This window comes from Halichoerus grypus, chromosome 6 (assembly GCF_964656455.1).
Source record: "Halichoerus grypus chromosome 6, mHalGry1.hap1.1, whole genome shotgun sequence".
Classification (NCBI taxonomy): Eukaryota; Metazoa; Chordata; class Mammalia; order Carnivora; family Phocidae; genus Halichoerus; species Halichoerus grypus.
Genome location: NC_135717.1, coordinates 51,700,061 through 51,725,354, shown reverse-complemented (window position 1 = coordinate 51,725,354; position 25,294 = coordinate 51,700,061). Strand labels below are relative to the sequence as shown.

At 42.7% G+C, this 25,294-nt stretch overlaps 1 protein-coding gene and 1 non-coding gene across 2 annotated transcripts in view; both read right to left on the bottom strand.

The window, feature by feature from the left end:
• The window catches only part of DHTKD1 (dehydrogenase E1 and transketolase domain containing 1), a 54,980-nt gene extending 30,762 nt beyond the window's left edge, over positions 1–24,218 (bottom strand). Inside the window, exons 1-5 of the mRNA XM_036120991.2 lie at positions 23,945–24,218; positions 9,300–9,455; positions 5,728–5,939; positions 4,717–4,911; positions 2,090–2,359 (exon numbers count right to left, since the gene is read on the bottom strand). Of these exons, the coding sequence (XP_035976884.1) occupies positions 2,090–2,359; positions 4,717–4,911; positions 5,728–5,939; positions 9,300–9,455; positions 23,945–24,101 (990 nt within the window). The 5' untranslated portion in view covers positions 24,102–24,218. The remainder of the gene's footprint in view (positions 1–2,089; positions 2,360–4,716; positions 4,912–5,727; positions 5,940–9,299; positions 9,456–23,944) is intronic.
• Positions 8,254–8,360, bottom strand: LOC118553821 (U6 spliceosomal RNA). The gene has a single exon (XR_004926220.1). It is a non-coding gene; the product is annotated as a U6 spliceosomal RNA (small nuclear RNA).
• Positions 24,219–25,294: the final 1,076 nt, after the last annotated feature.

The window sequence follows — 25,294 nt, the reverse complement described above, 5'->3', positions numbered from 1 at the left end:
AGAGGGAGGGATTTGTGCCTCTTCTGCTCCTTTACAAAAATGTTACAGTAGAGGCATTGATAAGAACATACCATCTGGGGGAGGGGGGCACCTGGGTGGCCCAGTCTGATAAGCATCTGACTCTTGATTTTGGCTCAGGTCATGATCTCAGGGTTGTGGAACGGAGACCCCACCGGGCTCCATGCCCAGCGCTGGGGGTGGAACCTGCTTAAGATTCTCTCTCTCACCCTCCCTTTCCGTCCCTCCCTGCCCCCTCCCTCTCTCCCTCTCTAAAAAAAAAGAGCATAACATCTGGCGTCAACTATACTCAAACAAAAATTTGTCAAAAAAAGAACATAACATCTGCTCATAACCTGCATCGTTTTATCATGGTCTTTGGATTCTTGGCACGAAAGCACACATGTGCCATTTGCTAATTTTATTTTCTTCTTAAATCACAAGAGAAACCACTCCACTATGCCCCATAAAGCTTTTTGGGAGTAAGGGTCCAGAAGCACAAACAAATGCTGAGTGAGGTGGGAGCTACTCAGCCAAACACGGCCAGGGGGTTAGACAGACGTACCCGTCACAAAGGACAATCTACCTTCACCAGGTTCCGGACCCAGATAAACAGAAGACAGGCAGAAAAAGTAGCATCCAGAATCTCACCCACCATGATATTATAGGCTCCAAATTTAGAGTTCCCAGAAGAAATTAGAATTATATCCTTGAACAAGGCAAGACATGTACAGACACAGCAGGGCAAAATAATTTTGGAACACAAAGTAGACAAAAGAGGGCAGTCAGTTTCTCATCACTTTAAAGAAAATGCCATTTTCACCTCTTACTTCTGGAGTCCATGTGAAGACCTGCTTCATGCACTGGGCAAATGTGAATGATAGAAATATTTTAGAGTATCATGAATTAAGTCAAGTGAAAGGTAAAGAGAATGGCTAACAATGTAACATTTCCATTTCAAAATACCATAGTGTAGTCAAAGGCAATGCTGCTACCCCCAATTTACTTACTACAAGTTTCTGGCCCATGAGAAATTAACATGCGATAATAAGATACAGTTGTTATTCGGATAAGTAGCCAAATATTCTCCTGCCTTACAGATTTACCTATTCCTGTGAGGTTTAAAGACCAGTTACTGATATCCAGAATTAATTACTGCCCAGTAGTTAAAAGTTCATATTTAAATGAATACTCGTAGAAAAAAAAATGTGACCCACAGTCCAAACCTCTAGGCTGTTGGGTTACCAAAACTGGGGGTGACTGGGGTGACTGGGGGTGACTGGGGGTGGAGGTGGGGGTGGGTAAAGGAAGCAAGAACCACGCTCATAATTAGTATTGGCTGCATTAATGCCAAAGACCTTTATTTTATTTCATTATTATTTTTTAAGTAGGCTCTACACCCAGCATGGAGCCCAACGCGGGGCTTGAACTTACAACTCTGAGATCAAGACCTGAGCTGAGACCAAGACTCGGATGCTTAACTGACTGAGCCACCCAGGCACCCCAAGACCTTTACTGTAAAACAAGCAAGCCTTGTTAGATATACGGATACCACGTAGTTTCCTAAAAGTAATGACATCTGTCCTCTGAAAAGCATCAGGGATACCAGTCGATACTCCCTTAAATAACACGCACAACTCAAGAAAGAAAAACATAAGACAAACCATAAGAGACTCTTAAGCATAGGAAACAAACGGAGGGTTGCTGGAGGGGAGGGGGTCAGGGGATGGGGTAACTGGGTGATGGGCATGAAGGAGGGCATGTATAATGAGCACTGGGTGTTATATAAGACTGACGAATCACAGACCTGTACCTCTGAAACCAATAATATATTATATATTAATTGAATTTAAATTTTAAAAATGTTTAAAGTGGTTCTTCAAAAAAAAAAAACAAAAACACAGTGAAACCTCAGTCTAAAAAGTCAGTTGCCTTGAGACTAGACCTCATACCTGCTATTAATTTTAAAAACAAGTCCGGAATCTTCTTTTCCCAAAAGTTAATCTCAATTTCATCTTGAACGTCTACCATCTCCCTTCCCTTCCTCCTGCTCTCCTCAGCCTCCGGCCTCCCTTCCTGAAGCTACAAGTACCTGTAAGCAAATGACTTTGTCCCCAGGCTGAGCCAAACTGTCTGGAGAGTAGTCCCCGTCCTGTCTAGACTGCTGCCTTCCTCGAGTCTTCCCCACGGCCACGGGGTTGACGGCTTCCAGGTGTGAGGGGTTGGGCAGCATGGTCACGTGGAGGGGATGGTGCGCGCCGAAGTCCAGGTCAACCGAGGAGGTCAAGTGAGACAGGACATCTCCAGTGGCCGAAACATTTTCCGGAAATTCACTTAAGCCTCTCATTTTACGGAACATCAGCTGTTATGAATAAACATACAAGAGAAAATGTCTTTTATCACAATGGACACCAGAGAAGAGGTGGTTAGTTTAAATTATACAATTGAAAGAAGTTGACACACATGCTTGTATAACTATGATCACCATGCATTCTTTAAAAAGAAAGGCACAAGCTTCTAACTGCTTAAATGCACAGAACTATTTGGAGATCTTCACCATCAAATGAAATACCAACACTTTGAGAAGAGTCTAACATGTCTAGTTAGACATGTAGATAGTAAGATAGTAAGATGTTAGATACTAAGTTACCTCTGCCTTGCAATATGCAAAATAATTTTTCTTAAATACACCTGTTAGAATATATTCTCCAAAAGAACTTTTTATGAATCTTGTTAAAGGTAGACAGGAAGGGGGTGCCAGGGTCGTTCAGTCAGTTAAGCATCTGCCTTCAGCTCAGGTCATGATCCCAGGGTCCTGGGATGGAGCCCCGTGTCGGGCTCCCTGCTCAAGGGGAGAGCCTGCCTCTGCCCCTTCCCCCCTCCCCGTTCATGCTCTCTTTTTCTCTCAATTAAATAAATAAAATCTTTGGGGCACCTGGGTGGCTCAGTCGGTTAAGCATCTGCCTTCAACCCAGGTCATGATCCCAGGGTCCTGGGATCCAGCCCCAAGTTGGGCTCCCTGCTCAGCAGGGAGTCTGCTTCTCCCTCTCCCTCTGCCCCTCCCTGCTTATGCTCGCTTGTGCACGTGCTCTCTCTCTCTCTCTCTGTCAAATAAATATATAAATAAATAAAATCTAAAAAAAAAATCTTAAAAAAAAAAAGAGATAGACAGGAAAATGATAGAATAGAACATAATCCCATTTAGACACAAGATGACATCCAGGATTAGCTCAAGTCATGCCTAAAAAATTCTACTGTCCAATTCTCAAAGGACTTCACTTCATTTTCACAGTCTACCTAGATATAACCATTACTACCCACTTTTAAAATGCACAAGCAAGAGAAATTAACTAAATTGTTAAAGGTCCTTAGCTAGTAAGTAATGAAGCCGGGTCTCAAGTCAAGGTAGTTACCAAAAACAGCATGTTATCCTCATTTATCCAAATGGTTTGAATGACCCAAAAGCTTCTTATTGACCTATCGACAAATAGGAGCACACATACTTAGACAGTATGGGTACATCCATGTTTCTCACAAATATGATCATTTATAATTCAGCATCTTTGAGTCATGTTTTTGTCTGCAATATTTTAGGAATGCAATTTCTGGTTTAGGGATTTCTGCCTGTGTTTAAGCACATTCCTCCATCTGTCAATCACTTTATTCTGTTGTCTGCCTTTTCGAAAATATTTGTCTTTCTTTTTTTTTTTTTTTTTTTTAAGATTTTATTTATTTATTTGACAGAGAGAGACACAGTGAGAGAGGGAACACAAGCAGGGGGAGTGGGAGAGGGAGAAGCAGGCTTCCTGCTGAGCAGGGAGCCCGATGTGGGGCTCGATCCCAGGACCCTGGGATCATGACCTGAGCCGAAGGCAGACGCTTAACGACTGAGCCACCCAGGCGCCCCGAAAATATTTGTCTTTCAAGAGCTGATTATCAATCTCTCTCTCGCATCAGAAAAACTGAGGTATGAGAAACAGTGGTAAAGCTTGGCCCCAAGACATGACGTCATGTGTACTTTCTAGTGGTTTAAGGATAACGCATCCTTCCATGGGCTCTCTTCACTCCTTTAACTCTCACAGTCCCTTTAACACTTACAATTACTTTTAATCTCCTGGCCAAGATCAGTAGTGAGGTTTATCCACGCATAGCAGCCATGATCTGATTAAATAGCAAGTCACTCTGATATTCCCGGACATAAAATCTGCAGCCCTAACTCTCCAGTCTTTTGAGAGACTGAAAGAGCAGCTGAATTGGACGGAACAGGAACACCAAGATCCAATTACCTATAAAACCTCTCATGTGGTGGTCTCCCAGGATAACAATGTATTATTAGTTTTAGTACAGTATGTTAAGTATAAACTCTGCACATAAATGGAAGGTAAAATGGACTTCTTGGAAGGTAAAATTATAAATAATTGCACAGATCTTAATGTTTGTTTGAACGATTTCTATTAAATTAGGAAAGCGTGCTTCAAAGAAAAGAAATTATGTATTCACGTCATCCTTGAGAAAACAAACTAACCTTTAACTTCCCTGAGAAGAAAGAATCCATATAAAAGGACACAGAAAATCAACCCAAATACCAGATCTATCCATCAATTCATTAGGCTACCTCCTGGACCAACAGCGCAGATGTTTACTCGGGTTTCTAAAAGGAATTATTACCATCGGTTCTATTCTGTTACAGCCAATTGTGCATCATAGAAAGTATCTTACCTCTGGAGGGAACTGCAGAAGGCCTGTCAATAAATTAAGCCTCCCTCTGTGGGGCATGCCAATAATGACATCCGTTATCCCGCTGTAGGCTGACATTTTCAGCAACTCGTGGAAAAAGCCCATCATGCTTTCGGCTCCTTCGCCCCCATACCGCTTCACTGTGGCAAACTTGGTGGCCAAAAAGTGGTCAAACTCCTGTGGAACATCACGTCAGACACATTTGTTGCAGGAAGAGAGCCAGCTACTCAGGTCCAAGTCAGACACGTTTATGAGGGTTGTGGGAAGACCCTAAACTATTTCAAGTGGCTGCAGCAATGCCCCTTCACGACATACGCCAGAGACAGGCGTTAACTAGTCCGGAGCATGGCAGGAACGCCTTGCCAAGGACGCCAGGCAGCAGGGGGAATGCAGAGAAAATAACGTGAGTGGTAGAATAACAACCCCAGAGGAAGCCTCTTAGAATTTATTCCTCTGGGGGGAAAAAAAAGGCATGTGTTCTTCCAAAGCAAGGGCTGGGCCTTCGATTCCGCCCCTCCTAGCCCCTGAGTTTTAGTAGCGGGCTCGACAGTACTATCTCATCAAGGCGGCAAACCACCCAACTATCCAAATGACTGGGAATCGTTTTCTCGTCATCTTGACATGCCGGAGCCTGATCCGAGCCCTGACAGATTCACTTCCGTTTATTTGTACCAAGAGCTTTCATGCATAGCTTTCTTTGATCACTCGAGGTAATAAAAAGAGACGATCTTAAGGATTTTGCAGTCTTTTAGAGAGTGAATAGGCAAATATATAAAAAGTATTTTGACTCGGAGGAGAACCAGTAGCTCTGGTGTTTGGTGATCTACTTTTTTCTACTTAGAACCAAGTGGTGTGTGTTATATTGTCTGTTGTGTTGAGGCAAGGGGATAAATGGGGTAAGTAAATGCTTTAATTCTCTCTCTTCAATATTTATGTTATCTTTATAGAAGAGGAGCCATCCTATTCCATTGATATTAGCTGGTACTTTTATACCTGAGATTCTAGCATTAGTTTTGACAGGTGTTTTCGCTCTTCTGTGCTAAAAGTCTCTTTTTTCAGTTCTTCAAATCGCTTGGCAAACCAGTCTTTCTCCTCCTGGCTCTGAAGTTGAGAGGTTTCAATAGAAATTTGCCCACAGTAGATTTGGTTGAGATAGGCCAATACTTCCTCAAGAGAGGCCTCCTCCTTCCCCATGTTCAATAATCCTACAAAATGGAATCAAAGGGATCATTTTAAAAAGTAATGAACCACGTAATTAATTATAGAACATACAAAATATTTCAATTCAGAGCATTTTGTTCTGGATAACTCGGGTCATCATCAATGGCTATCTAGATTTTTCTAAAGGCAAAACTAGAAATATGGTCAAAGGCCATGAAGTAGTCATACTAGGAGAGGGAATTAAATCTTTGCTTCATGCCAAATTTTGATTCTATTGTAATTTCAAAATAAAAATTGGAACCTGACATTCATTTGCTTTATAGCTAGAAATCAGAGGTCCTACCTTTATCTGAAATATCTTTCCAAAGTTCAAGTCTTATTAATAGCTATAAAGCAATTCTACCATTGAACAGTTGGTCTTAATGTGATTTAATATTGATAGCAAAGCAATATTTTAAGGTAAAGGGAAATCTACCCAACCCTCAGTCAAAACAAGGGAAAGTTTGTAATATATCAATAGCTCAGCACCAAATCAATTATCAGTCATTTGCCTAAACCTACAAACCTACTTTATTACTGCTTATGGTTTCTTACAATAAACTTCAGCTCTTTGATACTGACCATTCAAGTTATAGATATTGCTTTGTGTATTGCTTAGCTTCTCTGCCTCACATTTTAATCTATAAAACAGGAACAGTCAAAGCACCTCAGGGGAGAGTTGCTAAGATTACATGAGATAGGAAATAACCCAATGTCCATTGATAGGATAAACCAAATGTGATGTAGCCATACGATGGAATATTATTCAGCCACGTAAAGGAATAAAGTACCAATTTATGTTACAATATGGGTGAAACTTGGAAACATTATGCTAAGTGAAAAAAGCCAGACACAAAAGGCCACATAGTGTGACTTTTATTTATACAGAATGTCAAGAACAGGCAAATCTATAGCCACGGAAAGTAGATTCGTGGTTGCCAGGGACTGGGGAGATGGCAAAATGGGGAGTAACTGCTAAGTAGGCACAAGATTTCCTTTTGGGGTGATAAAAATGTTCTGGAACTAACTTGATGGTTGCACAACACTGTGGATATACTTAATGCCACTGAAGTGTATACTTTAAAATGGCTAAAGCTCTGGGTAGCTCTGCCTCGCAGCGCGGGGAATGCTTGTTGAATGCTTAAAAATCAACAGGAATGTCCTAGGTTCATCAGGTAGATGGAAGGGTATTCCATGCAAAGTTATGGACGTATGAGTTGACACAATATCAGGGACCTGCATGTAGACTCAGCAAGAATAAGGTACAACAAGGGGACAGGGATGACACTAAAACAGCTTTTCCACTCCTGAAGGGCCATTCAAATTATGATAGTAGCATAGATTTTTGTCTCAGAGACCCTGAACTGAGAATTACCTAGCTGAGTCCAGTCAAATCCTAGAACTGAAAGATAACAAAATTGTTGTGCCCTTAAAGATCACTACATTTTGGAATGGTTTATTACACTGCAATAAATTACCAGACATTACTAACTGATGCATGTACCAGAATTTGACACTGGCTTAAGATTAACTTTAAAAAAATGACATGAGGGGCACCTGGCTGGCTCAGTCCTAAGAGCGTGTGACTCTCAACCTTGGGGCTGGGAGTTTGAGCCCCATGTTGGGTATAGAGATTAGTTAAGAATAAAATCTTTAAAAATAATAAATAAAAATTAAAATAATAAAATAAAATAAAAATAAAAGTAAAATAAAATATGACATGAGGTAGGAGCCCAGGATCCTGATGTGTTATCCATCCCCAACTTCAAGTTCCCAGGCTGGGCAAGAAAAAAGGCAGAAAAAGTTCAGGCTGCAGAAATGGAAGGTGATGTGGGTCGTCACCTTACCTCTGCCACTTTCTCGCTATGAGCTGCTTAAGTTCTCTGAGTGTCTGTTTTCCTATCAGTAACTTCTTTAGGTAGTAGGTATGAGAATTAATTGACATAATGGATATAAAGTGCATGGCACATAATGGGAGTCTGACTTTTTTTTTTTATTTCAGGACTTGGAATTTTTTTACTCATTTTTGAAATAATTTATTTTCTTTTGTGGAAAGAGCACTGACCATAAGATCCGTTTTCTTACCAAAGTTTTAAGTATACAATATGATATTGTATACTTGTATACAATTATACACTTGTATAATTGTATTGTTAACTATAAGCCCCATGTTGTATAGAAGATCTTCAGAACTTATCTTTCATAATTGAAACTTTGTACCTTTTGACCCACACCTTCCCTTTCCCACCCCTCCCCAGACCCTGGGAACCATTATTCTACTGGTTCGAGGAGTTTGACTATTTTATTTCATTATTTTTCTTAAATACAGAATGCTTCATGAATTTGCATGCTGTTCTTGTGCAGGGGCCATGCTAATCCTCTCTATATCATTCCAATTTTAATATCTGTGCTGCTGAAGCTAGCACGAGTTTGACTACTTTAGATTCCTCATACAGTGGGATCATGCAGTATTTGTCTTTCTGTGACTGGTTTTATTTCACTTAGCATAATGCCCTCAAGGTTCATCCATGTTGTCCCAAATGGCATGATTTCCTCCTTTTTTAAGGCTGAATAATATTCCATTCTGTACATAAACTGCATTTTCTTTCTTTTTTTTTTTAAGTTGGCTCTACGCCCAATGTGGGGCTTGAACTCATGTCCCCAAGAGCAAGAGTTGTATGCTCTACCAACTGAGCCAGCCAGGTGCCCCTCCACTGCATTTCTTTATTCATTCATCCAATGATGGACATTTTGGTTGTTTCCATATTTTGGCTATTCTAATAATGCCACAATAAACATGAGAGTACAGATAACTCTTCAAGATCCTGATTTCAATTCCTTTGGATAAATACTCAGAAGTGGGATTATTGGATCATATGGTAATTCTATTTTTAATTTTTTGAGGGAACCTCTAAATTGTTTTCCACAGTAGCTATACCTACTTGCATTCCCAACAGTACACGAGGGCTCCCTTTTCTCCACATCCTTACCAACACTTGTTATCTGGTGTCTTTTTAATAGCCGTTCTAATAGGTGTGAGATGATAATATCTCATTGTGGTTTTGATTTGCATTTCCCTGGTGATGAGTGATACTGAATACCTTTCCATATATCTGTTGGCTATTTGTATGTCTTCTTTGGTGAATATGTTTTTAAACTCAGAGGAAATGGGCCCTATTGAAAGACTATTCTAGAACCTCAAGACAGGTCCTCTTAGTGCTTGAATGTGCCCCTCACTGTCACTCACACCCCATGGAAGCCGCAGCTCCAGTTGGCATGTGGATTCTTCAAGAACAGAGAAAGGAGCCCTACCTCATGTTGGCGGTTAACTGTCACATGGACAGTCTAGTGTCAATGAGCTTTACCTGTGGTATTAAAGGGTCCCTGCAGGGTCTGCACAAGAGCTTGGATTTCAGGCACATTCTCCTGCAAGGCTTGTCCACTGAAGAGGGGGTTGATTTTGGCAGCTTTATGACCATGTTCACAGTATACTGTCACCAACCTGGCAAGGCCATGATCAACTAATTCAAGGGGGAAAGAACACAGTACAAACAATTTAGGAAATGCCCACAAACCAAAAAAAAAAAAAAAAAAAAATCAGTTTTTTCAAATAAGTCTTTGCAGGCTTAGACTTTTTTAATGCATTGCTCCTACCCACCACATCTCAGGATTAAAGACTACCATAATCCAAGAAAACACACTTACTTCTTTAAATTTATCTCATGATAGCTAAAGTCACTAGAAAAAAAAAAAAAAAAGGAGACAGAACTATGAGTGTACCTTTGTAAAAACAACTATGCCCATCGATAGATCGTAAAAGGAAATACCTCAAACTGAAAAGAATTGTTAGAAGGCTGAGATTCTGGATAATTATAGTTCTCTTAATTATTATTTGAGATTTTTAAATATTTTACATAAAAAGGGATGCCTGGGTGGCTCAGTCGGTTAGGCTTTGCCTTCCACTCAGATCATTACCAAGTCCAGATCATTACCAAGTCCAGCATCGGGCTCCCTGCTCAGCAGGGAACCTGCTTCTCCCTCTACCTGCCACTCCCCCTGCTTGTGCACTCATGCTCTCTCTCTCTCTGGCAAATAAATAAATAAAATCTTGGGCGCCTGGGTGGCTCAGTTGGTTGGGCGACTGCCTTCGGCTCAGGTCATGATCCTGGAGTCCCTGGATCGAGTCCCGCATCGGGCTCCCTGCTCGGCAGGGAGCCTGCTTCTCCCTCTGACCCTCCCCCCTCTCATGTGCTCTCTCTCTCATTCTCTCTGTCTCAAATAAATAAATAAAATCTTTAAAAAATAAATAAATAAATAAATAAATAAAATCTTTAAAAGTATATATTTTACATAAAAAAATAGAAATAGGTAGAACTACAAAATCAACGTTATATTTCCTTCTCTATTTCTTAAAGGCCAGGTACCTAGTTATTATATAGACTCATGAAATCTTACACTAGAAAAAGATCTTAAAAATGATCTTGTCACTCACATAATACAAACAAACAAACAAACAAACAAAAACAAAACAAAAAAATCCCCTTTATAAAGCCCTAAATGAGTGGTTCCTAGGTCTCGGCTTGGAGGAGAGGCATTATCTCTCAATGAATCCAACTGGTGATTTTATATTGAGCCAAAAACTGCTTTTCTTCTCTTTTTCACATGGAAGTTCTTCCAAATTTTAAAGAAAAAAAAAAATCCTTCATGCCCACACTCAATTCACCTTCAGTTAATCAAGGCAGCCTTACAAACTGAGCGTAAATCTCTGAAGATGAGCAGATCTGCTCTTGAGGGCACACATTTTCTGAACGTTTTTTCAGTTTGTGTTTTTCTTCTCAGAACCCAGAGAAAATTGTTAGCATATTTTGAACAATTTAATGACCATTTCATGAATATTTATTGCCATGCAAGGAGTACACATGTGCTTGGGTTTGTAGTCAGAGGATTGCAAAATATATGTCTTGTTTCAGGCTCACAGGAAAGAACAGAGATGAAATGAATATGTAAAAGATATGTTGCACTAATACAACAGTTAGGAGGTTCCATGCTATGTCTAATAAACTAGTAAACTAATCAATCAGTCCCAGTAAATGAATTGATTTCAGTCTGGAGGGTAGTCATATGAATTGCTATAGGGTTCTATTCTGAATCCTACTGAAGTTCTCAATTGCTGTGTTGTGAAGCAGGAAACCTTCAGATTTGTGGCTAAAATCCAGACAGACCATGTCCAAAGCATTGTCCCCAATGGCCACTCCTTAAAAACACATTGTCCCTCCCCCACCCCAAAAAAACAAAACAAAACACAACAGAACAAAAAAAAAACCCACATTCTTCCCTGGGCTCTGTTTGCAAGATCCCGCTTTTCTTCTAACTCACCGGCTACTCAACCTCAGTCATTTGCAGGGACCTCCTCTTCTTTGCCCATCTCTAAAATATTAGTGCTCTGCAGGTCTGCCTAGAGCCTTCTTCTCAGTCTGTTTTCTCCTGCAGGGTGATCTCCTGCACTTTCTGCAGCTTCTAGTAATGTGTACAAGACTACATCTCTAGCAGGACAAGTCCAATAATAAATATGTAGGGTTATCGTCACCGTTCTCAAATTAGTAGCCCTGTTGAAAACATTCTCGTAGTGAACCTACATCAGCTCACAGAGGTCACTGCTCACTGGACTTTTCATGCTACTCCAAAGCAATGGCGTGGGCATCGGCACACAGGTATGCTGCTCACTCCCAAGAACACATGGCCACTGCTATTCCGCCAGAGCCAGAGAAAGAGGTCCGTCCCCTCCGCACCTCTAGGTACATCCTACATCCATCCTGGCAATCTGTTTTCTCTCGGACCCTCCTTCCATTGTTCTGGTTTCTTCTCGCAGACCCAATCCCGTACACCTTCCCTCTGCCTCCCAGATCCTTCCATTGTCACCTCTGGAATTCTGCTCCATGATTAACAAACCTCTCTGCATTCTTACCCTCTTCTTTAAACTTTCCTTATACCCCTGTCCGAACTGGAACAGGCTTGCCCCCCACCTCCCTAGCCCCCGGAGGACAGGGGAGGTGAAGCTACTCATCACCACACCCACCCCTCAGGTATTGAAGGTGGAGTCGAAGCCTCCTTGTTCCTCACGGTACATTCGCCTATCGTTATTCGCATTCCTGAATTGTTAGTGTTGTTTTGGGTTTTTTTTTTTAAGATTTTATTTATTTATTTGACAGAGAGAGATACAGCGGGAGAGGGAACACAAGCAGGGGGAGTGGGAGAGGGAGAAGCAGGCTTCCCGCCAAGCAGGGAGCCCGATGCGGGGCTCGATCCCAGGACCCTGGGATCATGACCTGAGCCGAGGGCAGACGCTTAACGACTGAGCCACCCAGGCGCCTCGAATTGTTAGTGTTCTAACTCTGCAAACCCCCAGTCCTCTGAGGCACAACAACATAGTGTTGTCAACTAATCTCCATTTGCCAATAGCCATTACAAAACAATGTTGTAGGAGAAGCTTAATGGAAAAGTGTCAGTGTATGTAGATGAAAAAAGACTAACAGTATATATAGCATGAGCCTGTTCTTTGTTAAAATGTATGTGTATAACACATAATGCATATTTCATTATATAGTCTATATAGCATAATATTAGTATCTATATACTTCATATATATGTATGTGTATATATATATTTCATATATGCAAAGGAAATGGACCAAAAACTTAGGGATTATTCTATATTAAAATTCCTGATTTGGGGTTTTTTGCTTATCATATTTACTAAGTTTTCCACAGTGAACATGTAAAGAGCTCTTTAAATTGTATCCATTTAACTGACTTGTTGCCTCCTGCACTCTGAAAGCTTTTTTTTTTTAAGATTTTATTTATTTATTTTGGGCGCCTGGGTGGCTCAGTTGGTTAAGCGACTGCCTTCGGCTCAGGTCATGATCCTGGAGTCCCTGGATCGAGTCCCGCTTCGGGCTCCCTGCTCGGCAGGGAGCCTGCTTCTCCCTCTGACCCTCCCCCCTCTCATGTGCGCTCTCTCTCTCTCTCTCTCTCATTCTCTCTGTCTCAAATAAATAAATAAAATCTTAAAAAAAAAAAAAAGATTTTATTTATTTATTTTGACAGAGAGAGAGAGCACAAGCAGGGGAAGCATCAGACAGAGGGAGAGAGAGAAGAAGGCTCCCCGCTGAGCAGGGAGCCGGATGTGGGACTCAATCCCAGGACCCTGAGATCATGACCTAAGCCAAAGGCAGACGCTTAACCAACTGAGCCACCCAGGCGTCCCCTGAAAACTTCTGATTAGTGGGTTTTCTCCAGTGCACCTGGCACACCTGTCCCCACCAGTGGACTTCTTGCCTGTAAGAATCAGTTATATTTGTTCCCACGGCTGTTGCTGTGGGAGAAAGTAAAATAAATATTAGGGGGAAAATCATAAAAATCTAGAGAGACATTGTATTCAGATTACTTCCGTAAGTGCTCTTAATTTTAAAAACTTGCAAACACAAAAAAATAAATATATTTGTTAAAATACTTAAAGCATCTCTCATTTCTTTATCATACTCCTTGCTTTAATAACCCTTTTTGAAATTAACTGACATGAGGGGCACCTGGGTGGCTCAGTCGTTAAGCGTCTGCCTTCGGCTCAGGTCATGATCCCAGGGTCCTGGGATCGAGCCCCGCATCGGGCTCCCTGCTCGGCGGGAAGCCTGCTTCTCCCTCTCCCACTCCCCCTGCTTGTGTTCCCTCTCTCGCTGTGTCTCTCTCTGTCAAATAAATAAATAAAATCTTTAAAAAAAAAAAAAAAAGAGGGGCGCCTGGGTGGCTCAGTTGGTTAGGCGACTGCCTTCGGCTCAGGTCATGATCCTGGAGTCCCGGGATCGAGTCCCGCATCGGGCTCCCTGCTCGGCGGGGAGTCTGCTTCTCCCTCTGACCCTCCCCCCTCTCATGTGCTTGCTCTCTCTCATTCTCTCTCTCTCAAATAAATAAATAAAAAATCTTTAAAAAAAAAAGAAATTAACTGACATGAAATTAACATGTTTTAGTTTCAAATGCATTGGATAAAAGTGCTTCACCTATATTACTTTTGTAGCAAATAGTGAAATTAAAAGATTTAAAAGGATGCGAGCATCACAATTGAATATATATATTTCTCATAAAAATAACTTCCTATCACTGTATAAATAAACCAAGGGATTACTGTAAAAGAAAAATGACTACCTTCATGTTAGGCATCATACCACCCAAACAACTTAGTACTTAGGATATCTATAGAAGTTCAGAAGAATTTAATTTGGTGTTTAAATCCTTAAGATGCCAGAGAGAATAGGGAAAACAACAGCACATATACACAACTGTTCTTCAAAATGAAATGGAAAATACCGAAGGCAGGCTTCTGGCTCAAGAGACTGGCACAGAGTAGATGCTCAAGAAACATTTGTTATGAACTGAGTGAAGTCCTGAGAGTCAGCGTATTATAAGAGTCACAGAACCCTCGTGATGAAAGTTTCCCAGAGCCCTCAAATGTGCAGTAGAAGAGCTGCTGTGGATCCTTCTTCCTTACTTTGAGTCCCTCTTTTCTGAGAACTGCATCCTCCCATTCCAGGAAGTGGGTTCCCGAGGCCATGTCTACCTCATTCCCTTCTGCCTCCCTCCCAATTAAGGGATTGCAAAGACACCAGAGTCGAGGTGGGTCCGATTTAATCTTTCCAGACTTTATGACTTGGGATTGGGAGATAAGGGTAGTTCACTATGCCTCCAGTTTGTGCAAACAATGTGGTTTATGCTGAACACCTGCTTTCCTTCTGGAAGTCTGGAATTTTGGCACATGCAGAGGATGCTTACATGAACATCTGCTGATAAAAACCTTGGGTGCAGAGCTTCTAATGGACTTCCAGGTTAGCAACATCGCACATCTATTACTGTGTTTATGTTACTTGAAGAGGAGAGCATTCTGTATCACTCCTCATGGGGGAGAGAGTATAAGAAAGCCTGCACAAAGGTGTCTCCACAGCTGCCTCTTCCTGTGCTTTTTCCCATTATGATCCCGCTGTGTATCCTTATTACATCACTGTGATAAATCTGAGCCATGAATACAACTATAGGCTGAGTGCCGTGAGTCTTTCTGGTGACTCTCTAAATGTGGGGGTGGTCTCGAGGACCGCCGACTCACATTATGGGTGGCAGAGGAGCTGAGTACATTAACAGCTGTGCCCTGTGGGCCCACGCGCAGCTTTTGCCAATATTCCCTGAGTTAGTTCTGGTCTTCTTCCCCCCCACTGAGTCTTGGTTGCTACACATATCCTTCGGTTCTGGGAGATACCCTTGTATCTTTCAAATAAAGTCCCCTCTTTGCGTTAGATAGCCACAGTTGGTTTCTGTTGCTTGTGACCAAAAGAACCTAGGCTAATAGGGGAGTGAAAAAAAAATATGACAGGGCTATCTACATCAGTGACTTTATTCTCTCCATAAGCAAGCACAGCAGGGGCACTAAAGGGTTTTGATTTTCAGGAAGGGTTCATATTAACCATCATGAAGTACGCAGGCAGATAAACTAAACTTAGTACTTAAACTTAAAGTCAGTAGAGTTCTTTCTCATCATCCGGTCATAAATAGCCTCCCCCAAAATATCTAGATCACATCCAATAATCTTCCACTCAAGGCAGCATATGCTTATAGCAAGTGGGAATGTTGGATAAAATGACTGAAGACTCCAAGAAAGAGAATTTCATAACTGGAGTCCCTCTGAACCCCATTAAAATGTGATGCCTGCCTCCCAGCTTCAGCTTAGGAACTTCATAGATAACCACATCAAAACCAAGACTTTGTACCAGAATACTATATTCTGTACAGCAAGCTCAGACCGAGGCTGTGCAACCGAGTTCATTTTATATCATACCCTCTCTTTCCATCTCAAACACAGTATCTTTATTAAATAAATTTATTTCACCAGATATTTCTTCCTTAAAAAAAAAAATACTAAACAAAACAACAACAACAACAACAACAACAAAACAAAAAAATCCTTGCTCTGGTCCTTTCTGTTTTTCTCCCAATCCTTTCCTAAATCACTGCCAAGATAGATAAGTGTCACAGATTGATAGTAAATGATAATGAGAACTAACTTTTTTTTAAAAATTTATTTATTTATTTGATGGAGAGAGCAAGCGAGCATGCGCATGCGCAAGCACACAAGAGGGGGAGGGGCAGAGGGAGAGGGAGAAGGAGACTCCTTGCCTAGCAGGGAAGCCGACGCAGGGCTCAATCCCAGGATCCTGGGAGCATGACCTGAGCCAAAGGCAGATGCTTGACTGAGCCACCCAGGCACCCCGAGAACTAACTTTTGCTACACACTGTGCTCAGTGTTTCACACACAGCATCTTACTTAACTCTTACAACACTGAAATAGGTATCCTTAGCTGCAGAAGAGTAAACTGAGGCTCAAAGAGGTTAAGTGACTTGCAAAATGTCACATAGGTAGTAAAGAAGGTAGAATTTGAACTCAAGCATATTTGACTTCAATCCAGTCTTCTTCCATTATACTATATCAAAAATTGAAAAGGAAAGTCCAGAGCCTACAGCAAAAGGGATGAGAGAACTGGACATCCCTGGGACATTAAAAAAAAAAAAAAAAAAGTACAAGAGCTAATGTCATTAGCCTTTTTTGGTCTGCATTTGTATTCCAGAATTATTGAGATTTTTAAAAATCTCTAATGCAATAAGATTTTCTTCAACCACTTTTCCCATGACTCCAGTAGAGGTTCCCGCTATTTCTAATATGCAACATACCCACAACCTCACTTCAACCATTAAAGCTCAATGCCAAGTTCAGTAATCACTCAACACTATTTGGAATCCTATGGCTCCCATCTTCTGCTGGTCCCTAATTTCCGCCATTTTTTGTAATCCAAATCCTCCATAATTAAACTTATACTCATGAATCAGCACTCTTCCATTTTTAACTGGGATTGTTGATAAATAAATTCAAGCTTACCCGAATTGAAGTTTACAGAGGCTAAAGTACAAGCTGTTACTAATATCCAGCTACAAAAAAAACTAATCGTAGGTCAAATTTTAACTAGTGAAACCACTGCCATCTAAGAGGTTATTAGAAGCAAATTCAGTATCTCCTTAAAGCCTTCATGCAATGGAAGTCTTAGAAAATGATGCAGTCGTCCTATGCAGGCACTGATTTTCAGCCAAGATAAATATTTGAAGAAAGAAGGCTGATGAAGGAAGGGCAAAGAGGAGGAGCGAGGCACCATACTTTGATCATACCTCCTCCCACTTCACTATGTCACCTTTGATGTGGGAGGATGCCATGTGTCTATTTTCAGTAGGGCTTGTCCTTTGATTAACTTTGCCAATACCAAAAAGTTGTATACATGATCCATCACACCAACTCAATCATTCCTCTCAACCAAGATGGTACCTTTTAAGACAACTGGCAGGCGTTAATTAAACCATGTACTCCTGTTCTAATTAATAGAACTGACCATAAGCACACACTTAAATGGAACTTAAGAAAAAACCCCAGCAAGTCTTCATTGTGTTCATCAGTAAAAAAGAAATTATTACTTTTTCTAAAACATAGTAATACAGTACATTACCCAATGTATCTCAAAGGTGCTTCCTTTCTTGATACTTGGTGTTATGGTGATAACATGCAAAATTCAATGCACTAAATGTTATACATAAATTGCATATACAGAATCATATTTCCATTTCTTAGTAGGAATAAATCATTTCATAAGTATTCAGTTAACTGTGGAGCTGAGAGGAATGTAGGACAAGGTCTTCACCAGGCAGGATCTTACAATGTGAGCGGATGGTCCCTACACAAAACTGCACAATCACAAAATGTTCAGTAGAGTCCAAGGGGTCCCATACTGAGTGTTGAAGGAGCTCAGATTCGGATAGGCTGGAGTTGTCTGGACAGATGTCACGGAGGAGATGGGAATGGAGATGAGTAAGAAGTGGAAAGGCATATAGGATAAAGAACATGGGGGAATTTATGTTGGAGAGAGGTAAGAAAGAAGGCAGAATGCGTCAGGAAACATGAAGCGCACTGAATATTAAGCTAAAGAATCTGGATTTTATTCTGAGAGGCAAAGTAGAGCCTTTGGACATCTGAGTTAAGAAAATGACTCAAAAAAAGAAAGAAAGAAAGAAAATGACTCAATGAAACCAACGTTTCAGAAAGACTAGACTAAGCCAGACAGGAACTAGGCTACGAATTTTAATACCAGTGAGGCTAGCCGTTTTATCTTTGTGAAGTCATGCATCTCTTTGAGAATTCAATGAAACCTACAGGCTCTCTGCCTAGACACACAGGGAGTTGTGCAAAGTCCACAGACCCTCTGAAACTTTTTCATATGGATCCATGGACCTTGGTTAGGAACACCTGAATTAAACTTTTTTTTTTGGCAGCAGACCAGAATTAAAAGGCCTAGACTAGGATCCCAATAGTGAAAACAGAAAGAAAGCAAGGCTTTGAGAAACACAGTGCTCAAAATTTGATATGAAGTATGAGGTGAAAAAGTTGAAGGTGGGTTGCTTGGATTTCTACAATTCGTCTGTAGCAGAGACTCCTCCAACTCCCAATATCCATTTTCCCTTCTCTTTCATAGTAATAGATATTCGAACATATGGCCACCCAGAATAAAGATACACGTCCCAGCCCCCCAGGCAGCCAGCTGACCACGTAACTAAGTTCTGATGAGTGAGAAGGGAGTAGCACTGATGTCTGCACCTTCTGGGTCTTGTCCTTAAAGGGAGAGGTGTTTTCTTCCCCCTTTCCTCTGTCCTACTGGCCAGACTGTGGATGCGATGGTGACCCATTCCGGACCAGAGTAGAGAGCAACACCCACAGGATGATGAAGAAACAACACAGAAGGTGCTTGAACCCCATATGGCTTTGCACAGCAAAGCAGCTGTAACAGCTCAGACCTTTGGTCATCTTACTTAAGTCACTGTTATTCCAGGTCTCTGACATGGCCCTTGAACTTATCCTATCTAATATACAATTTGGTACCCGAGGTGGGTGGCTACCATAATAGAGCCTAAAATACGTATGATGTTGGCTTAGCAGTCCGACAGTGGGTGCCAGGGACCAGACATTTCGGACTAGAAAGCTAATGAGCACTGTGTTCTGCTGTCTGACAAAACACGCAGTGAAACTGCCCCCTGTGATATCCTGTGGGCAGACTTATGTCCATGGGGCTGTAGCTTAGTAGCGTGTGATCACGGTTTCTTGTCACTTTCAGGAAAGCCCGGGGAGAAAGATGAGGTCAAGGGAGATCAAACAAGAAGAGATGGAGAGAAATTCAGCTCTGCTAACAGGAGGCCCCTGTACCTAGAAGGCAGATCCTGGCAAGTTTGGGAAATTAGAAGCACTTAGAAAAGGCGGTTCAAGGGATACCTGGATGGCTCAGTCGGTTAAGCAAGCGTCTGCCTTTGGCTCAGGTCATGACCCTGGGGTCCTGGGATCAAGCCCCATGTGGGGCTCCCTGCTTAGCGGGGAGTCTGCCTCTCCCTCTCCCCCTCCCCCCAGGTTGTTCTCTCTCTCTCTCTCTCTCTCAAATAAATAAATAAAATCTAAAAAAAAAAAAAAAGAAAGAAAAGATGGTTCAGAAGAGGCTGCCTCAGCAGGAGGTAAGAGAACAGGCAAATCCTTCTTCAAGTACCTTCTAGAAAGCACACTGTTAGACAATGGGAGCCAGCTGAGCCTACAAGGTCCAATAAAGGGTGTTGCCTTCCCACTATTATTTTAGATGGTCTCAAGGTAAGCACATTAAGTTTAGGGAGCTGAGTGGGTAGGGCACAGAAGCAGTAAATAAAAGACCAGAGGTTTCAAGGCTTAAAAAGTAGGTCTAGATAAGATCTTTGACTGAAGGCAATTTGCTCATAGAATGACCACAGGCAAGAAGACTGCAGACCTATGACTGTTACAAGAAAATTGTACTGCTGGGCGCCTGGGTGGCTCAGTCGGTTGAGTGACTGGCTCTTGATTTTGGCTCAGGTCAGAATCTCAGGGTCCTGGGATGGAATCCCGCGCTTAGCAGGGAGTCTGCTTCAGGATTCTCTCTCCCTCCCTCCCTGCCCCTACCCCCTCACATTAACGAATAACCTTAAAAAAGAAAGAAAGAAAAAGAAAATTGTACTGCCAAACAAATCCCCGTTCTGGTCGTAAAAAATGCCTGTAATTGATGACCCCTAAAGTAACTCTCAGGCTCCTAACCTTACCAAAATAAAGTAGGCTATGGAAGGTATGCAGCCCCCAAGGATGGCACACTCCCCAATGCTCACGTCAGAGATGGCCACAGAGGACAGCGGATGAAGGAAGACAGAAGGCAAAGCCAGGGGCCTGTAGTGAACTTACAACAAAGTTCCACATCAAGGAGCTTTTATCATTCCCCTCCAACAGGATTTGATAACTGGTTTGAATAGTGACTGCTGTAGTTCCCTCTTTCCTTTCCCAGATGAGAGTTTTCTTTGTATATTGAATGTGTCAATAGGGTGTGTGTGGCAGTTTATAAAATTCCAGAGCATGAGAAGACCCAGCCAGCCCTGACAGAGAGGACTCTACATTCTCCGGACATAAGGGACCTTGAGATGGAGTCAAGAACCGAATGGAGGAGAAAGGAGGTGAATACATCCTATGTATGGGAAGAAAAGCTTAGGTTATTTGAGTGGTCAGAGGGGTGGAGTGCGGTGATTACTAGCTTTTTTTCCAATATTTTCCCCACATAATTTTTAGCTAGTACCTGGCCACCCTAAATAAAAATTATGCTTTCCAGGGACGCCTGGGTGGCTCAGTTGGTTAAGCATCTGCCTTCAGCTCAGGTCATGATCCCAGGGTCTTGGGATCGAGCCCCGTTTCAGGTTCCTTGCTCAGTGGAGAGCCTGCTTCTCCCTCTGCCTGTTCTGCCTGCCGCTCCCCCCTGCTTGTGTTCTCTCTCTCTCTGACAAATAAATAAATCTTTTAAAAATTATGCTTTCCAGTCTCCTTTGCAGAATATACTGACCAAGTTCTGGCCAGGGAGATGCTACTCGAAGCGATAGACCCAACTCTCCGCCCCCTTTCTCCTACCCAGCCTAGTAGGAGATAGTGATCTACAGAGTCACTACAAAATAATGGAGTAAATTCTGAAACAGAGAGAAGAAAAACCTGCCAAAGATCTGCATGCAACAGTAATTTTGAAGAAAGTTGCAGGGTGGCCCACTTGCCTTTCAGTTTTATTCAGAGTAGTTAAAAGATAAGAAGAATGAAAAGAAAATTATTGCCCTTAGCAACAAAATGCCTTAAGCTAGATCCTATAACCATGCAACAATTGTTCCCAGGCACTGATTTCACTCTTGCCTCCCATTACCACAAGAGGCCACCATTGGCCTGCAGTTCCAACTCAATACTGAACTTTTCAAAGGTCACCAAGCACCTCACAGTAGAGCAAATTCATTACTGGGGGTGGGGACAATTTGGTGATGAAGGGGGAGGAAAGGGTTTATATACAAAATCAACCCCAGAGATAATTTTCAAACCACACCAGCCCAAAGCTCCCAAGATGATTTGGATACAGTCTTCCAGTTAAAAACCACTGGCCCTGGGCGCCTGGGTGGCTCAGTTGGTTAAGCGACTGCCTTCGGCTCAGGTCATGATCCTGGAGTCCCTGGATCGAGTCCCGCATCGGGCTCCCTGCTCGGCAGGGAGCCTGCTTCTCCCTATGACCCTCACCCCTCTCATGTGCTCTCTCTCTCTCTCTCATTCTCTCTGTCTCAAATAAATAAATAAAATCTTTAAAAAAAAAAAAAAAATCTTTAAAAAAAAAAAATAAATAAATAAAAAAAAAAATAAAAACCACTGGCCCATGGGATGCCTCGGTGGCTCAGTTGGTTAAGCGTCTGCCTTTGGCTCAGGTCATGATCCCAGGGTCCTGGGATCGAGCCCCACGTTGGGCTCCCCGCTCAGCAGAAGCCTGCTTCTCCCTCTCCTCCCCGCTTGTGCTCTCTCTCATTATCTCTGTCTCTCAAATAAATAAATAAAAATAAAATCTTAAAAAAAAACCAAAAACAAAAACACTGGCCCAGGTTTTTCCAAGGCAAGGCTGTTTTCAGCTATCAGGCTGTTATTAAGAATCAAATAGAGGGGCGCCTGGCTGGCTCAGTCCATGGAGCATGCAACTCTTGATCATGGGGCCATACGTTCGAGCCCCATGTTTGCATGTGGAGATTACTTAAAAATAAAATCTTAAAAAAAAATCAAATAGAGACCCAACTGTGAGAGAAAATCTTAAACAAGATCACAATAATTGTGCACTGAGTACACACTAATATGATTTTAAATGAAGAAGATATTGTCGAACATGTCCTATATATACATCCCTTAAAACTATTAACAGTATTTGGCCATAGCTGGCTATGGACTTTCTGCTAGAGAATCAACCTGGGATGCCTGATAAAAATCTGTATTTTTGAACCAGATCTCAGACCACTGAATTAGAATCCTGGGGTGGGGGGATGCTTGGGAACTGGCATTTTATTTTTTAAAAGATTTATTTATTTGAGAGAGAGAGAGAGAGAGCACGCTGGGGTAGGGGTAGAGGGAGTGGGATAGCACCTCCAGCAGACTCCCTGCTGAGCTTGGAGCCCCATGCCGGGCTCCATCTCATGACCCTGAGATCACAACCTAAGCCAAAATCAAGAGTCAGATGCTCACTGACTGAGCCACCCAGGCTCCCCAGGAACTGGCATTTTAAAAATCATCTCAAAATGATTTGAATATACACTTAAATGTTTGAGAATAATTGACATATAAAATTCTTGACACTTGATTTGCAAAGTGAAAGAAGACATCAGTAGTCTTACCCTCATGGGATTACTAGTTGGCCAAAATGCTTTCCCTAAAGAAATCCCACTGCATCCAAGAGACAGAAATCAGGTTTACTATTAACGTCCCCTGAGGTCAAGAGCAAAATACTGAGGTCCCAATGCATAATATAAGATTCAAAGTTCGGGTTCTTATATGATGAAGAGATCTTCATTGTTAACCTAATAGCTGGATTGAAGATGCCAAATGACCTTCCTCTAATAATCAGTCTGTATTCATCTTCTACTCTGTGAGGATTAAATATAGACAACTTTGGGGGCACCTGGGTGGCTCAGTCATGATCTCATGGGTCATGGCGCCCCAGGAGGCAGGCTCACACTCAGGAGGAGTCTGCTAGAAGATTCTCTCCCTCAGCTCCTCCCCTCACTCACCAGCGCCAGCAGCATTCTCTCTCTCTCAAATAAATAAATAAATATTTAAAAAAAAAAAAAAGAAAACATAGACAATTTTGCAGCGTAAACCAAATACCCAAAATAGGTCTCTTGCACATGAGCATGCAAAGAGAGGTCTCAAGAACTGATATTCATGTCTCCTAATCCATTAAAAGCACCTGTAACATACTTCTAAATTCAGAAAGGAGTTTAAAACTCTGAAATTAAAGTTAAAGGCTACTTAGGTCAGGGAGACAAATAATTAATACCATGCTGTGGTCCAAGACCACCAACTAACTGCCCCCTTCACCCTCGCAGTACAGTCGTGATCCCCACACATTCTGCTCACACGAGCCTTCGACATGGCCCTGGAAATGTTATCTTTGAGTAAACTCGAGGAGCTGGGAGTTTTTTTTTCTCCGCCGCCCCGCCTTCGCAATGAGCTAAGTTTCCACAAGTTTACATCCAAGGAATAGAAAAGACAAGGCCTACAAAACCAGTCGGAACACGAACGCTGGGAAGATCACCCAAGCGTGGAACCAAGGCCGAGATCTCGACCTCAAGATACCGAGGCTGGACAGACTATGACCCTGACCCTGGCAACACCCATGCCTGCCTCCCTTGGGCCCCTTACCTCCCCTTACTCCCCACCCGGCTGAGCACACTTTGCAGACCCCAGAAGCCCGACCTCCCCCACAACAGCACCCCACTTCAGGCCTGTCGGGGAGGCCCCCTGCCTCCCCGGACCCTGCGCCCACGATCCCGGCCCTATCCCAGACCTGGAGGGCGCGCCAGGCCGCCCCGGGGCTCCCGGCTCTCGGGCTTCCTCGGCCGGTAGCCATAGACGCCCTTCTCCGTCTGGTAACCGCGCCGGAGGAGGAGTGGACGGGCTCGGCAGAAGCCTCGTCTTGCTGCTGCCACAGTGGCCGTGGCCATGTCCCGCCTGGACCTCTGGGTCGGGAGACGAGGGGCACCACCCACCGGGAGCAAAGAAGGGTCGCTTCTGGGCCGCCTGCACCCCGCGCAGCGGGAAGCGAGAGGCGGGAGCCCCGCCCCGGGGACAACGCCCCCGCGCCTGATTGGCCAGGGGCCGGCCCCTGGGAGCCAATCCCGGTCAGCGGCCGACGGGGCGGAGCCTCGTCCCGGGATCCGCAGGGCTCGTGCGGCCCCGGAGGCGGAGGGGAGTAGGGAGTGTTGAGCCGAGCGTCATCTGCTGTCCGGTACAAAACTCGTTATCTCTGTATGATCTAAGGACTCCCGCCAGGAGTATTCACCCACCACCCGTCTGCTGGAAGCCCCAGAACACAACCACACAGACACGAAATTGGTTTTCATACCGAAGGGGAAAATCAGCGACAGGGTGCAAAAAAAGTAGTGGGACGGAGACCAAGGGACGCAAGAAGATAAAGGTCATATGAAGGGGCCAGAAAATCAATATTGCTCCTTTTTTTCTTAAGAAACATTGAGGAAGAAAGTAGAAAATAGTAGAGGAGGAGCCCGTAAGAAGGGGATAAAATAAAAGTGAAAAGAAATTGGGCATGGAAGATTGCAGGCAGTGTGGAGATATTGAGATTCTCCGTTGGTCTATCTCTGATAGATTTGCCCGAACTATTTAATTCCACAACTCACCCTTAACTTTCTCAATGAGGTGGCGGATGGAAGGGCTCTGAATCCTTCCGTAGTCAGTCATCCATCATTCCAGTCAGCTGTGCAGCTATACCCCATACTCCTAAGAACATTACACCTATGCGCCCAAGAGATCTCTCTACCTCACTCACTGAAGCACCGTGCCCACAGAGCACTTCGCTAGGTTCCAAGGATTAATAAGATACAGTGTCTGCCTTTAATCAGTTCCCAGGCCAGTTGCATACTGAACTCAACACACAGTATGAGAGATACTTGGACAGAGGCATGTGCCCTGCAAGCATAGAAAATCAGCATTGAGTACAAACAGGTGTGCCAGGGGAACCTCCTAAGTGGAAAGGACACTAGAACAGAATCCTCAGGGATGAAGCTGGTTATGGCGATTAGGATTTTTTTTTATAATTTTAACACAAAAGAGTCTAGAACACGATTGAAAGATGTTACAAAGTACTAAATCAAAAATACAATATTTGGGAGGGATAATC